Below are 13257 nucleotides of genomic sequence, written 5' to 3' on the forward strand. Positions count from 1 at the left end.
GGATGGTCTTGAGCAAGTATGCCCCAAACTATTCCTGCTAACACTTTTGGATTCTGAAGCTTCCCTTCTTGTCTCTCTCTCCAAATCCATTTAACTCAAGTATCGGAAACCAGAGGGCAACTGCATATCGTTTGTATCGTTGCATGCTGTCATTATATATAGTTCAGCCTTATCATTACAACTTGCTTTTAATCTGAACTGAATAACATAGCTGCACTCATCCTTACAAATAAACGTCATACATTCATAGGGAACTGGGGTAGATTAAATCATTGTCTATATAGCTAAGAACACTTGATTTTGCCTTCAGGATATTTTGTTGTGTTGCTTACAATGCTGTTTCCCATAACCTTGCTGATAGCATGGGAACATCCTCTTTTTAAAATGGTGATCTTGTAACTGTAAGAAATCCAGAGCTACATTGATTAAAGGTGGTAGAGCCTAGAGAGTCAGATCAAATACAAGTGGACTTTCTCAAAAGTGCATAGTTGCATCATTCTTACTGTAGTTACTGTCTTGTTAGGTTCCTAGGCTCTTTGTAGCTGTGTATTTAGAGCTTAGTTACTTTTTAAAGTTTTCTCTTGGATCCTCTCAAATGCAGTTATTCAGTGAAAAAGCTTTGAATTCACGGTCATTTCTTGATTTTAGATGGTGTCACTGCTCGAAACTGTTCATTCTTCTGTCTGTGCAGCGGCACTATTATAAAAGTTTCCCTTTTACAAACCTTATGGGTGTTTTACATGGCGCTGTGACATCCAGGCTGTATTATTACCGTTTGCCTCTGTTATCTCTGTACTTTAAGCACAAGGTTGTCTTCTCAGTCTTTGTGTTTTTCTTTATCTACAATCCACCTGCACCCAAATCACTGGGAGAGGTGTGCTCTGACATGCTCGAACCACAACCCTGACTTCCTACATCAAGTTTAGGGAAGGAACAAAAAAAAGGCAAAAAAAAAAAAAGCTGGAAACTGAGCTAGAGTAAAATCAGCAGTTTGCAAGTCTTGGGCTTGGCTTTCTGTTACCAATTTGCTTCAGAGCAGCATTAGCATACCTTTCTGTTAACAGTAATAAATATTTAAGACTGTGTTCTGTTCTGAAGCTGCCATTGAAGCACAGAAACTAATTCTCTGGTTCGTTTTTTTTTTTTTTTTCATTTGGATTTGTTTGCTGTATTGATGGTTTTATTTTCAGAGCTTCTTTGAAATATGTGTAGATCTGAAACTGGCTAAAGCCCACAATGCAGAGCTTATATTGACAAATACATGTTTGTCTTAAAGAGAAATAACTGTCTATTCCAAACCAGACATCTCTGGTTGGTTTGGGGGATTTGGGTTTGGAGGTTGTTTTGTTTTGTTTTGTTTTTCTAATGAATCAACTGGTTAATTTGGTCTGTGCTGTTTGCTGATAGTTCCACAACAGTCCTTTCCTAGCCAAACACTTTCTAATGTGTGCAGACTATCGTTTCCATTATTCTTTACATCAAAGTACTTTGAAAATGTTTGTTTAGTTAACTTTTGTGTTTAAACACACATGAAAAGCGAGACCAGCCTTTTTTATATTTATTTATAAAGAGGAAGCAGGCTGATGTAAAATCTCCTTTGGCCAGTGTTGATCGGTAAGAAAGTTTTAACTATCGCGAGAGTTATTTTGAGTAATAAGCTTTGTGCTAGTTCTGATATGATCTGTCGGGTTGTAGTTCTGCATACCAGGGTCTAGAGCATATGTTAGCGTCTTATTGCCATTGCATAGCCACATTTCTGTGTTACGCTTGGCTTGGATAATTTCAAGAGCACCGGTTTCTAACAAAAAAGGAAAATTTTAAGAACAAAAACCTCCCTCGCTACAGAAAATTTTGCCCAAGTGAAGTGTTAAATAGCCTTCCGAAGGCGTTTATTTTGTCAGTGCGAACTTCCTTCCCTCTCGCCGGTCTGCATCTGGGTCGCATTGGCTGAGTTGTAATTGACACTTTTATATCATCATCTCATTGGCTTTTGACTGGAAAATTGATTGTTTTTAAGGAAAAAGATGGAGGAAGTATTTTTTGGTTTGCAATTGGAACAAGAAAGATGTAAAATGTAGTTAGACTATCCCAGGTTGCACGTTATGAGCAGTTATCTCCTTGCCTATATCAGTACCTAATAAAAGGTTTCATGCTGTATTAAAACGCTGAAACGCAGGCTTGAGCGAACAGAGTTAATAGTATCAGGAGCCTTTTAGCCAGCAGTGGGAAGTGCGGGTTGGCCTCAGAAATTAGCTTTAATAAAAGGCACTCCTCACTTCTTTGCTTTCTGCTTTTTTCTTCTCTAATAAGCATTAACTAGCATCCCAAACCCTATGTGAATGAGATGATGTGGGATGGGGGAAACAGCAGCACACCGAGCCTTTCATCAAAGGGATATCAAAGCGTTCTGCAGCTGAACCTGGGAGGAATTATGAATATGCTGATTTTGACGGTTGGGGCAGCACTGAGGGTAAGCAATTTCTTCAAGGTGAAGCAAGTTGGTTAAGGGACTCGTACTGCAAATTCTTTTTTGAACACAGTTCTCCCATCTTGTTCACTTTTTTCCCTGGATAATTAAAATGGAACCTGGTAGCGTGTGACCTTGTCCTTTCCACAGTGGCAGTAAGGTGGCATTTTTAGATGGGGACTGTTTGTTTGTTTGGAGTTGACTTATGCTGAGAAATCATAAAAGAGTTTTGAAAATGGTGTAGCGTCACAGGGCGTTTCAGCTGTAACCTGGAAATTGTCCAGGGAATTAACCTCTGCTGTCCTACCTCCTTTACTGTCCATTTCAGTTATTCCAGAGCTGGGAATTGGTTCCTGTGAGAGCTGACAATGCACCTTTTTTGAATGAGAATTTAACTGATTTGCTCCCATTCTGTCAAAGTTAGATCCTTTAGTATAGCTGAGACATAATACCTCAGTAGTAGGAATTGGTAATCTAGCTCCATAACTGCTTTATTTGATGCCATAATAATTATCTTTTTGATTTATGCATCAGATCTTTAAAGAAAAGTGTCTATAATTCTAGAGATGGCCATGCCCCTTTTTAATATTAATATGATCTCATAGTGCTAGAATGAAAAGAGTAGAGCTTTACTTCTCCACCCTGTAGAGAAACTGGTTGAAACAATTTGCACATCACAGAGAAGGCGCTCGCTGGGAGATCTGGGCTGGAACTCCGGTCTGACGCCCTGTCTGATACCACATGGCTCCAGCGCTGCCCCAGCGCGAGGTAAGCCATCTGCTGAGCCTCTATCCAGTGGCCAACATACCATTCAGAACCTTCACCGCTCTCCTCCTCCTCACCCCCAGAAATTGGAATTAATCATTGCACAGCTATTTTACTGGGTTTTCCCCTCTTTGGGGAACAATTGCAAACCTTTAAAGGCAAACTCTGTGTGCGCTGGTAAACAGTAGTCATGATGGCCACTGGTGTCAATACTGAAAAAGAGGAAGTTGACAAATTCTTAAATATTCTTGCTCCATTTAGAAAGGCGGGGGGGAGCTCACGCAATCACTTCCATCTTCTGGGGAGAAAAAGGCTGAATTTGGCACTTCCCTTGTCAGAACTTCTCATCTTTGCATACACTAATAAAACCATTAAGCCTCTGTCTTGTGACTTGTTCCAGAGGGGCTGTGGACCCCCCTGGGTAGCTGAGGCGGCAAGGCTGACTTCAGCCCCATGGCTGGAGCCTGGCACATGAGGAGCTGAACCGTGCAGCCTTCTAGGAGCAACGGAGAGCGTAACTGTAACCGTGTGCATTTTCTAGCTTGTCAGAGAGCGGATTAGTAATATTAACTCTTGCTGTGCAGGTGTGTCAGCTGGTGTGAGAACAAGTGCTGTTTCTGTGGAAAGGAACGTAGCTGCATCAGCGAAATTGCTTGAAGATGCCAGTGTGGTGTTCAGGCCCTGAACTGGTTTGTGTTACTCACTTGGTAGGCTTCAGCTGTATGAGCGCTAGCTGGCTGGCGTTCGCTCCTGTTAGCAATGCAGAAATAGCTGTTCCCAAGGCTGTCTCTCCCCCAGTGACATGAATATGTTGGTGTTAAGGCTGATGTAAGGTGCACCGTCAGCACCTTTTTGCTGGTTACCTCTATGTAAAGATGGGCCCTTTCCATGTGGAGGTGCAGCGGCTTTGATGTGGCTGCGCTCAGCTCGAGTTGAACCAAACCCAGATTCGACAGCTTCCATTAGCTTAGGCATGGCAAAGCGGAGGGTGCTAAGGGCAGGAATCTATTATTATTTTATTTTTAAAGCCTCTATGTTTAAATGGCAGCTCAGGAAGCACACATTTTTCAGTTCTTAGATGAATAAGGATCCAAAGAACAAACACACATTAGCAGCAGGAAACTTCTCCTGACTAAACAGAATGTATCTTCCCAGAGTAGTAAACTGTGGACTGGCAAAGTATAATTTCCACAAAAATAAATGTGCCTTCGTATTCTAATGGGAAAGCCTTAAACTTCATGTTTCTATTTATTTTCGTGACAATGGAACATACTCTGTATAGCAACCCCCAGCTTGGTGGTGGTTCTGGGCTTTGGAAGACTGTTTTTATGTTAAATTCACCCATGTAAATTTTGAAGCTACCAGTGAGATACGAGGATATAATTTAAAAATACTATTCTAGCAATTTTGCAGAATTCTCTTCCCTCCCCCTATACATCTTGTGTGGCTCTAATTTTGTGACACTATGAGATAGCAATGAAATGAGTTATCCGGGAAAAATAGGCTGTGTATGGAGAAACTCTGCAGTAATGAAACCTCCGCATGGCCGATACAGTACTTTGTAGCACAGGAAAGGCTGGAAAGACAGATGTGAACACTGCACTCAAGGCTGTGACAAGTTTTGAAGCTTGAGGAACCCAGGTTTGGCTCTGCACTGAGACTTGAGAGATCTAAACAGCTTTGTCACTAAATTAAATGATTAAGTAAGTCTGTAATTAGAATTTGCCTCAGTAGCTTTTGAAGTAGCCTGTCAGATACATGTTCCCAGGACTAGCAAAAGCTGGAGTTTTTTGGTTGTTGTGGTTTGGGTTTTTTTTTTTGCTTAATAGAAGGCACACTCAGATTTATTCCTAAAAATTCGGGTATGTTTCGGTCATTTAGAAGAGGTAGTTGCTTTCTGCATCATTGCATTTGAGACCTATGTGAACAGCAGACTTAAGGAAGATGGTTAATTGAACATTAAAAGTACAGAAAAGCAGTTAAAAGCCTCACTTTGTGCTTCTAAGGCAGGTGGAAGATTCTATTATCTTTAAGTGGCTTTTTTAGACAACGTGTTTGCTTTATTGCAGATTGTAGGAGTCAGGGAACAAAGGGAAATAAATACTCTTGGGATTTGTTTGATGAGGAATTATTGAAGTGGTCAGATGAAGCTAATCTTGTTGACTTCCCATTCAGCAGGCAGTAAACTGATGATTCTCCAGTACTTAAGCTATGTGGCACGTCATTGTGAAGAGTAAGAGCAGTCCTCCTTTCACGGCAGTGTAGCACAAGTTAGAAATCACCTTTTAAGGGAGTTTGAAATAAAAAGTAACACTAAACGGATTTTAGCAATTTTTTTTTCAGACAGCTGTAAAGAAGGTACAGAACAAAGTACGTCTTGCTATCAGATTTTTTACGTGTTCATTATATTCATAGCGCAGCAATCTATATATCTGTATTTACTACAAACAAAATACGGATGAAAAGGCCTAACCTTGCAGTGGGGTGGTTTAAGCTGAAGTACAAGAAGTAGCCTGACCCTCTTTTATAATATTTTTCAATTGAGTTTGTTACACACCGCTATTAGTTGTTCCTTCAGATTTGTACTAGCACCTTACCAAAACAAATTTGCAGCTTCATCAGGAAAGTGTGCTAAAATAAGACTGTCAAGACAGCTAACCCGTACACAGCCCCTTACCAGTGGGAACGGCTGCATTTGTTAAGCATTGAAAGCCGTCGTGTTGAATATTTCAAGAGTTTATTTTATGCTTTACAAAGCACTTTTTGCCCATTAGAAATCAGTATAATCTGTGGATCCTTTCCCATCCAGGTCAGCAGTTTGTATCTTGCCTAGCTACTTCGATTTGGTTACTGCCTAGTGGTAACTCATTGGCCCAGGCAAAGTGAACTCCTTGCACAATTCCAGTCACATCCTCCTCCTCCTCTTAGAAGTACACGGAGGTATGTTAGCCAAAAGTCACCGAGAACAAGGGACATGCTGCTTTCAAAACCCTTCGGTTTGATTCTGAGCCAGAGGGGAATGTGTAATCATCTAACAAAAAACTGACTCGACCGAAATCAGTGGCAGGTCTTGGAAACGTAAACCGGCACCTGCCACTGGTTTTGCACAACTCACTACTAATCGGGAGTGCCTCCCAGCTCAATAATCTCCACGCTCTTTCATGTTTTCATACAAAAAATTTAATAAATATTACTTTTCAAGATTTATTGCCAGGAACAACACATCAAAGATGCATTTTCATGTAACACTAATATCACAATACAAGGTATCTTCATGATCTCAATGGTTAACCACCGAGATTACTATGTTTATAAGCCTTTTGATCTTAAACGTTGTAATAGCACTTTGATTTCCTCACTTGTTAAGGCGGGCAGTGTAATCTATGGCAAACCTACACAGTGATCTTACTGGACATTCTACTGTTCAAGTATTCAACAACTAGCTTATTAGAATACTCCCTAAATGCAGTAGATTACAAAAAAAGTCAAATCTACAAGTGGTTCAGTATTACATATTCATGGTGAGAAAAAAAAATAATCAGAATTTACAAAAGAAGATTGCTGTGTTTCCAACTTCACACGCTAATTTGATACTTTAATTACATGCAACCACTCACATTTCATCTACATAAAGTAATAGCTCAGTTTTGTTCCCTTAAACTGCTTCTTAGCAGATTATCTGCCTGTCACTCAGTTTTCAAGTCTAAAGCAGCAAAAAAAGTTTTCTAGTCTAATTATCTAAACTGCCTCAGTCAGTACTTACAAATAGTCTTAAAGTGATACTATGGAAGGTGTTTCAAACGTTTGACATTGTACAAAAACCAGCATCAAGGCATGAAAGCCCATCCTATTAAAAATAAACTATTTTAGAACACCTTAGTTTTGGCATATAGGCAACATGTAACAAGAAAATAAATTCAAAATAGAGAAGCCACAAGCTTACAATGCTATCAAAAACCTTCAACTCTAAACACATACATATAAATAAAAAGGAATGATATTTTAAGGCTCTTGATTATTAAGTTAATAAATCAAATATACACAGTGATTAATAAAAAAGAATTATTTACATATCTATACAAACTTCTATTTTTGACACATTTTCCTCTTTAAATTCTTCATTTACCAGCAACTGCTGACAAGTTCCCCCCACCCGCCCCCAACAAAAATACAATAAAAAAATAAATAATAAACTTATTTTTGATAGTTGCTGTGGTTCCGAGCTGCAAAGGCACTTTCAAATACAGAACTAGTTGTACGTCACCATAAAACCAATATACAAAAAACTCAAATTCAATAAATATAAATAAAATGTATTATTCTAAAGAAACTGTATAAATTGGGACATCTGGCAGAAAAAAAAAAATAAAAAATTAACAGTAAGGAAGAGTGATAAGGCTATGTGATACCTTCTGAAACATTTCTGTGATGTATCAGCTACAGCTGAATTTACGTGAGGGCACTTTTGACTAGTTTTGCATAGATGTGAAATGCAGCACTTGGTATTCCAGCCAACCACAGCAACTATCATTGCCAGTGTAAGCCAGCTTGTCAAAACTTAAATTAACACAGGGATTCTAAGTAAATAATAGCCTTAGACTCAAATATTACACAACAGTTTAAGAACTACAAGCTCTTGAGTGCCTTTATAATGATTTAAAGGCCCTGCATGGCAGCACCCCACTGTCTGCTATACAATATACTCCATTCTATTTAGGCTTTGTGCACTTTCCAAGTCTCTGTTGTCTTGTTTATTTGTCCAGTTTGGGTGTTTTGTAGGTGTGCTGTTGGGGGGCTTTTCATCTCTGTCTACCAAAGTGTACGCTGGCTGCTTGGCAAATCGGGCCTTCTGCTGGTGTTTGTCCATGTCGTCTTCCTCCACCTCTGAATTGTGTGTCCTTATTTTGGCAATTTTAGAGTTTTTGTTTTCGTAGTCTTTAATCGGGACAGTATTTGCTCCGTGTTTCTCAATGGGGTTTTTTATCTGGTTCAGCTGCTCCCTTACATTATTGGTCGTGTTGTCATCAGATGCCGTGTGAGTATGGCTGCTCTGCTTTCTGCGCTTTCGAATGCACCAATAAAACACAGTTACCAGGCAACAGATCCAGGCTACTGTTAGGACCGAGCTCAGTAACGGCACCAAGAAATCTGGAAGAGATATGAGACCAGTTAACCCTGCTGCAAACTAAGTGTTCCACTCAAGGCTTTCTACAAAGGAAACAAATCTCAGTTCTTAAGCCTTATTTTTTCCACTGGGATCCAGACAGTAACATAAGGATAATATCGGGTCTTTTAGAGTACAGGGTGTTTAAAGTGAGTTTAGGACTCAGGAGTACCGTCTGATAGCCCTTATGGAAAAGATCTTCCTCTTGTGCAGAGAGCCATTTGTCACAGGCAACAGGAACGCAGGCTTCGTTCTGCTGCCCTGCCGTGGCTCCCAGCTCCGAAGGAATATCTGCTGGCCTGAGGGCAGTTGGCTCCGTACCCACTACGGTCATTTCTCTCTCCACTGGTGGCTGTCAGTAAGATGCCAGAGCATGCCTGGTACTATGTGGAAAGCCAATAATGGAGACTTCTGACCTTAACATTTAATTCATCACATTTGGACAGTGGTATCACCAGGTAAACGCATGGGCTCTTTCAGAGCCAGGCAGCATGACTTCACCAGCTTTCTTCTTCCTTACTTCTCCATGAAGAGGGCTGAAGAGTAGCAGCCCTTTTAATAAGTTAGGCCACTTTTTTAGAGCATTTTCAGAACTTCATAACTTTTTTTTTTTATTATGTTTTTTAAGTAATAACAGTCTGATGCAAAGCCTCCTTATTGTTAACAGGGCCAAGAGACACAGATTCTCAGACTTGTTACAAGTCTCGAAAGTGAGAATTGCTTCCCCTGCTTCGAAAGGCTACTCTAGTCATGGCAAGCATACAAGTTTTTGGAGACAAGGAAAAGCTTACCTGTTTTGTTTTTAACTGGTCGCCGTTGCACTCTGACTTCCGCGACTGCAGCAATTAGTGTGTTGTTACCATCACGCTTACTGACAAGGTCAATAATCTTATCTGTGATGTCTTTGATTGGGTTTTCATCTTCCCCTATATCTTCTGCAGACTACAGAAGTCACACAATTAATGCCAAATGTCAGATCAGATGCATGGGTAATCTGCTATTTATAAACTTTCACAATCAGTTAAGGGTCTCGGTACTTTTCATACTTAAAAAGCAAACCAGAAACAAGCAAAAAGCCCAGCTATGGGCAGAAACTAATGCAGAATTTCTGTCCCCCTCTTTAAAACGACAACAAAAAAACCCAAACAAACCCAACAGCAGTGCTCAAGAGAGCATGACAGAAGAATGTTTTACTACCCTGTTACAGTTGCTACCAGATGGTAGCTTTCAGGTATGCACATGTAACAAGGATTTCTTCCCTATTCGTAAAGGGAACTGGGATGGAAACTAAACCACGAGAAGTGCTGACAAAGCCAGGAATTACAATTTTTATGAAATCCACATGTTGCACACATATCCAAGCAATTAACTACTAAAACATTTAAAAATATTCCAGGCATACTTACAATAGCAACATGTATTTCATTATTTGCCAAGTGTGAAGGCTCACAGGTAATATAGATGGAATATTCAACAGAAACATTCTTCAGAATATTCAGATTCCTCAATTCACTGCAAATGTGCTCTGTGGTAAGTCCCTGGAGGATACAAAAAAAGATGTTGGTCTTTTTTAAATATATATATATATATATATATATATGCACACAAACACACATAAGAATATTTTTTTTTTTTTTTTTCCCTGAAGTAAGTGTTCGCAAGGGAAGGGGAGGTGGAATTCCCTCCAAACCAGCTTTTGTTCTTCTCTGGACACAAGAGCATTGAGGATAGAAGTCTGTATTAATCCTTCTAGACCTTCTGTTTTCTTTGCAAATAAGGGAGCAAGAGCTTTTATGGTACTTTTACCAGTCAAAAAAGTTGTCTGATGCTCTGGGAAGCAAGCACACGTGTGCCACAGCATAGTGAGCTATGTTCTGCTACTTACTGGTGCCATCATTTCTTTATTAAAGGTAAAGGTGATGTTGGCACAGTTGTCTTGGTAATAAGAATCAGAATTGCATTTGGTCTTCACAGGCTGTTGATTCGAAGGCCAACATTCCCCCACTGCTGCACAAGGGTGAGTGAAACAGTGGTCTTCTTTAACAGCAACACAAATGTGTCCGGCTGGGCATTCGTTATGACCTTTGGCATGTATGACACAAGGTCGAGGACCACACCAAACCTAGAAGAGAATGAATACTGATAAGTAACCACTGGTTACAGGACTGAAGACAGTATAACTCAAACCACAGCACAGCTGTACCTTCGAACAGGTGACTTTTCCATTCAAACACTGACAGGTATTACAGTCATCATCCCACTTAGCACCATCTGGCATTACTCGAACACTGGTAATGCAAGGCCTTCCTGTAACTGAAGAGAGATTGAACAGAATTATAAACTTAAAATAGGGGGAAAAAAGTGGAAAAAAAACCCTTTCCTAAGTTTATCTAAACATAGAGATGTTTGCTTCTTCAATAAAGAGACTTGCTTTAAAACAACAACAAATAACACGCCCCGCCAAAAACCCCATACAACCACCAACCTGTTAACATGCAATTATACATATCTTGCTACAAGTATTATGACCAGCTATCACATCTGGAATACCTTCTTGGCATCCTGGACCACTACGACCCGGTGGGCAAATGCAGCGGTACCCATTAATTTCATCTACGCACGTAGCTCCAAAGGCACAGGGTGAAGACTGGCATTCGTTGATATCTGTGATGGGAAGGAGACGAAATAAGAGTTACTCTCTAGTATCCTTTTATTTTTTCAGGAAAAAAAAAAAACATACAAGAGATTTTGCCTACTGGAGCTTTACATTCATTTTCTAGTGTCTACTCAGAGATAGATTCTTGTTAGCAGCACCAGTCTAATCTCAGAGCAAGTTCTTTGATGTTTCTGCTGTGTGGCACTAAAAGATCAAAACCTGACCCCTATGGCTACTTAAGCTTTTCAAGGGCAAACACACTTCCTCTCCTTTGACATACTCCAGTTTTGTCCCCCTACTAGATTCTTCCACTGATGACAATGTTAAACCCCTTTCCAGTTGTGTTGCTTCTATGAAACTTCTATTTCCATGGCTGGTAATTAAAAAAAGACTGTTAGTGTCCTCCTACCTGTAATTATTATTAAATTACAGGGAAGTGCATACATCACCTCAGGGCTTGTAGGTGGATTATTAATTGACAAGGTTTTTGGCTGGCACGCTTTCATCTCAGGCAGGAACCTGTGCCACACAAATACATTCTAACTGGGAAGACTATCCCGAAGGGCATTTTGCCCACTCAGCTGAACCAAGAGGATTCGGCTCTAGCTGAATGTCCATTCAGCTAGATTTCCTTTTCAGTGCAATTCCTGCCTTCCCCACATCTGCTACAGATCTAGGTATGGATACAGCAGACACAGGACATCTATCGTTAATCTGATCTACCACTTAACTCAATTAAGATGATTGTCTTGCAACAAGATTCAAGTGAGACAAAAACCAAGGCAAAGTGTCACCGAAACACTTACTGATCCTGCAGTCAGGCCCTGCAAAGCCTGGAGCACATTCACAGCGGTACCAGTTCTCTCCATCCACACAAGTGCCACTATTATAACTACAAGGAAAAGTCATTACATACATTAAAAAAACCTGCCACAGATAAAAATAATCTAGAATTCTAAAGCAACAAGAAAAGCAAAGGATGAAAGAGAAACATATTAAACTTACCAAGGATGAGGACTGCAGTCGTTTGTGTCTGCAAAGCAAAGACAGACAACATTAAATATGCAGACTGTGGCTAATACAACTCTACTGTCAGGAAAGAATGATCAAAACTTCCCCTAATGCCCAAGTTACACGTAGCTCAACTTTAACAAAAATATGCTGAAATTCTCCACTAAATTGATTCCAGGCTTCTACCCCAAAATTTGTTAAGTACATTGTGGAACACATGTACACAGGAAGAGATCCTTGTAAAGAATCTAACAAGGGGGGAAAAAAAAAAAAAAAAAGTGGAAGCAGACAGAGCTGCTCGTAGAAAAAGAATGCGGGAGAAAACAAGACAACATCTGTCTCCACTTAGCTCATTTGCAACTTTCTCATGCCCAGGTCAAGGCTCTATCACACAAAGTCATTAAAAACAAAGATTCAGGTGATGTTAAAGCCTACATCAAACAAGCTTTCCCTTCTGGTTTCAATCTCGACTCTGAGGGCGACAGGATGAGCCAATGTTCTCATCATGCAACACTCTGGAAAAGTTCAAGCAGAGACGACTTACTCTGAGTACACGTGGGTCCTTCCCAGCCCTCCTTGCAGACACAAGTGAAAGAATCCCCGCTGACTACACAGGTACCACCGTTATGACAGGGGTTTGGCAGGCAGCTGCTGTTCCTTGCTGTAACAGAAACAAGATTTGCCGCTAAGTTGTTAGAAAGCCGTCGAATCCAAGCCAAGAGGAAAAACTGAGGTCACAGATTCAGCGCTGCATCTGCTTCCTGGTGATTATACAGGGTATTTACCTATATTACAAGTGGCTCCTTCCCATCCTGCAGGACACATGCACTTGAAAGTGTCCCCCTCGTCGTAACACGTTCCTCCATTGTTGCATGTTGCCTCATCGCACTGGCTGTCACCTGTGAAGAACCCAAACTATCCTTAATACCAGGGCTTTCTTAATGCAATGCAACAAGTTTAAGCAGCCTAACAGAGCACGCCTGTTGTGTTTTGGAAATGCTGAACTTACGGGAGTGGCAAGTTTTTCCTTTCCACCCATTTTTACATTCACAGAAGAAGTCGTTGACCAAGTCTCGGCAAGTTCCTCCATTGTGGCAAGGGTTTTTACTGCAGTCATTAATATCTAGATATGTTAAGGAGAGAAAACAAGCTAAGCAGTGCTTACAGAACTGACAAACGCTTAATGCTTGAAAG

General features: G+C 40.3%; 1 protein-coding gene across 1 annotated transcript in view; it reads right to left on the reverse strand.

Moving 5' to 3' along the window:
* Positions 1-6422: 6422 nt before the first annotated feature.
* JAG1 (jagged canonical Notch ligand 1) overlaps positions 6423-13257 on the reverse strand; it is a 36809-nt gene continuing 29974 nt past the window's right edge. Inside the window, exons 16-26 of the mRNA XM_082481815.1 lie at positions 13073-13186; positions 12849-12962; positions 12608-12724; positions 12058-12085; positions 11859-11944; positions 10947-11060; positions 10600-10709; positions 10282-10518; positions 9803-9934; positions 9188-9338; positions 6423-8380 (exon numbers count right to left, since the gene is read on the reverse strand). Coding sequence (XP_082337941.1) covers positions 7923-8380; positions 9188-9338; positions 9803-9934; positions 10282-10518; positions 10600-10709; positions 10947-11060; positions 11859-11944; positions 12058-12085; positions 12608-12724; positions 12849-12962; positions 13073-13186 — 1661 coding nt within the window. The 3' untranslated portion in view covers positions 6423-7922. The remainder of the gene's footprint in view (positions 8381-9187; positions 9339-9802; positions 9935-10281; positions 10519-10599; positions 10710-10946; positions 11061-11858; positions 11945-12057; positions 12086-12607; positions 12725-12848; positions 12963-13072; positions 13187-13257) is intronic.

Source organism: Vanellus vanellus (assembly GCF_965231255.1).
Source record: "Vanellus vanellus genome assembly, chromosome: 3".
Taxonomy (NCBI): Eukaryota; Metazoa; Chordata; class Aves; order Charadriiformes; family Charadriidae; genus Vanellus; species Vanellus vanellus.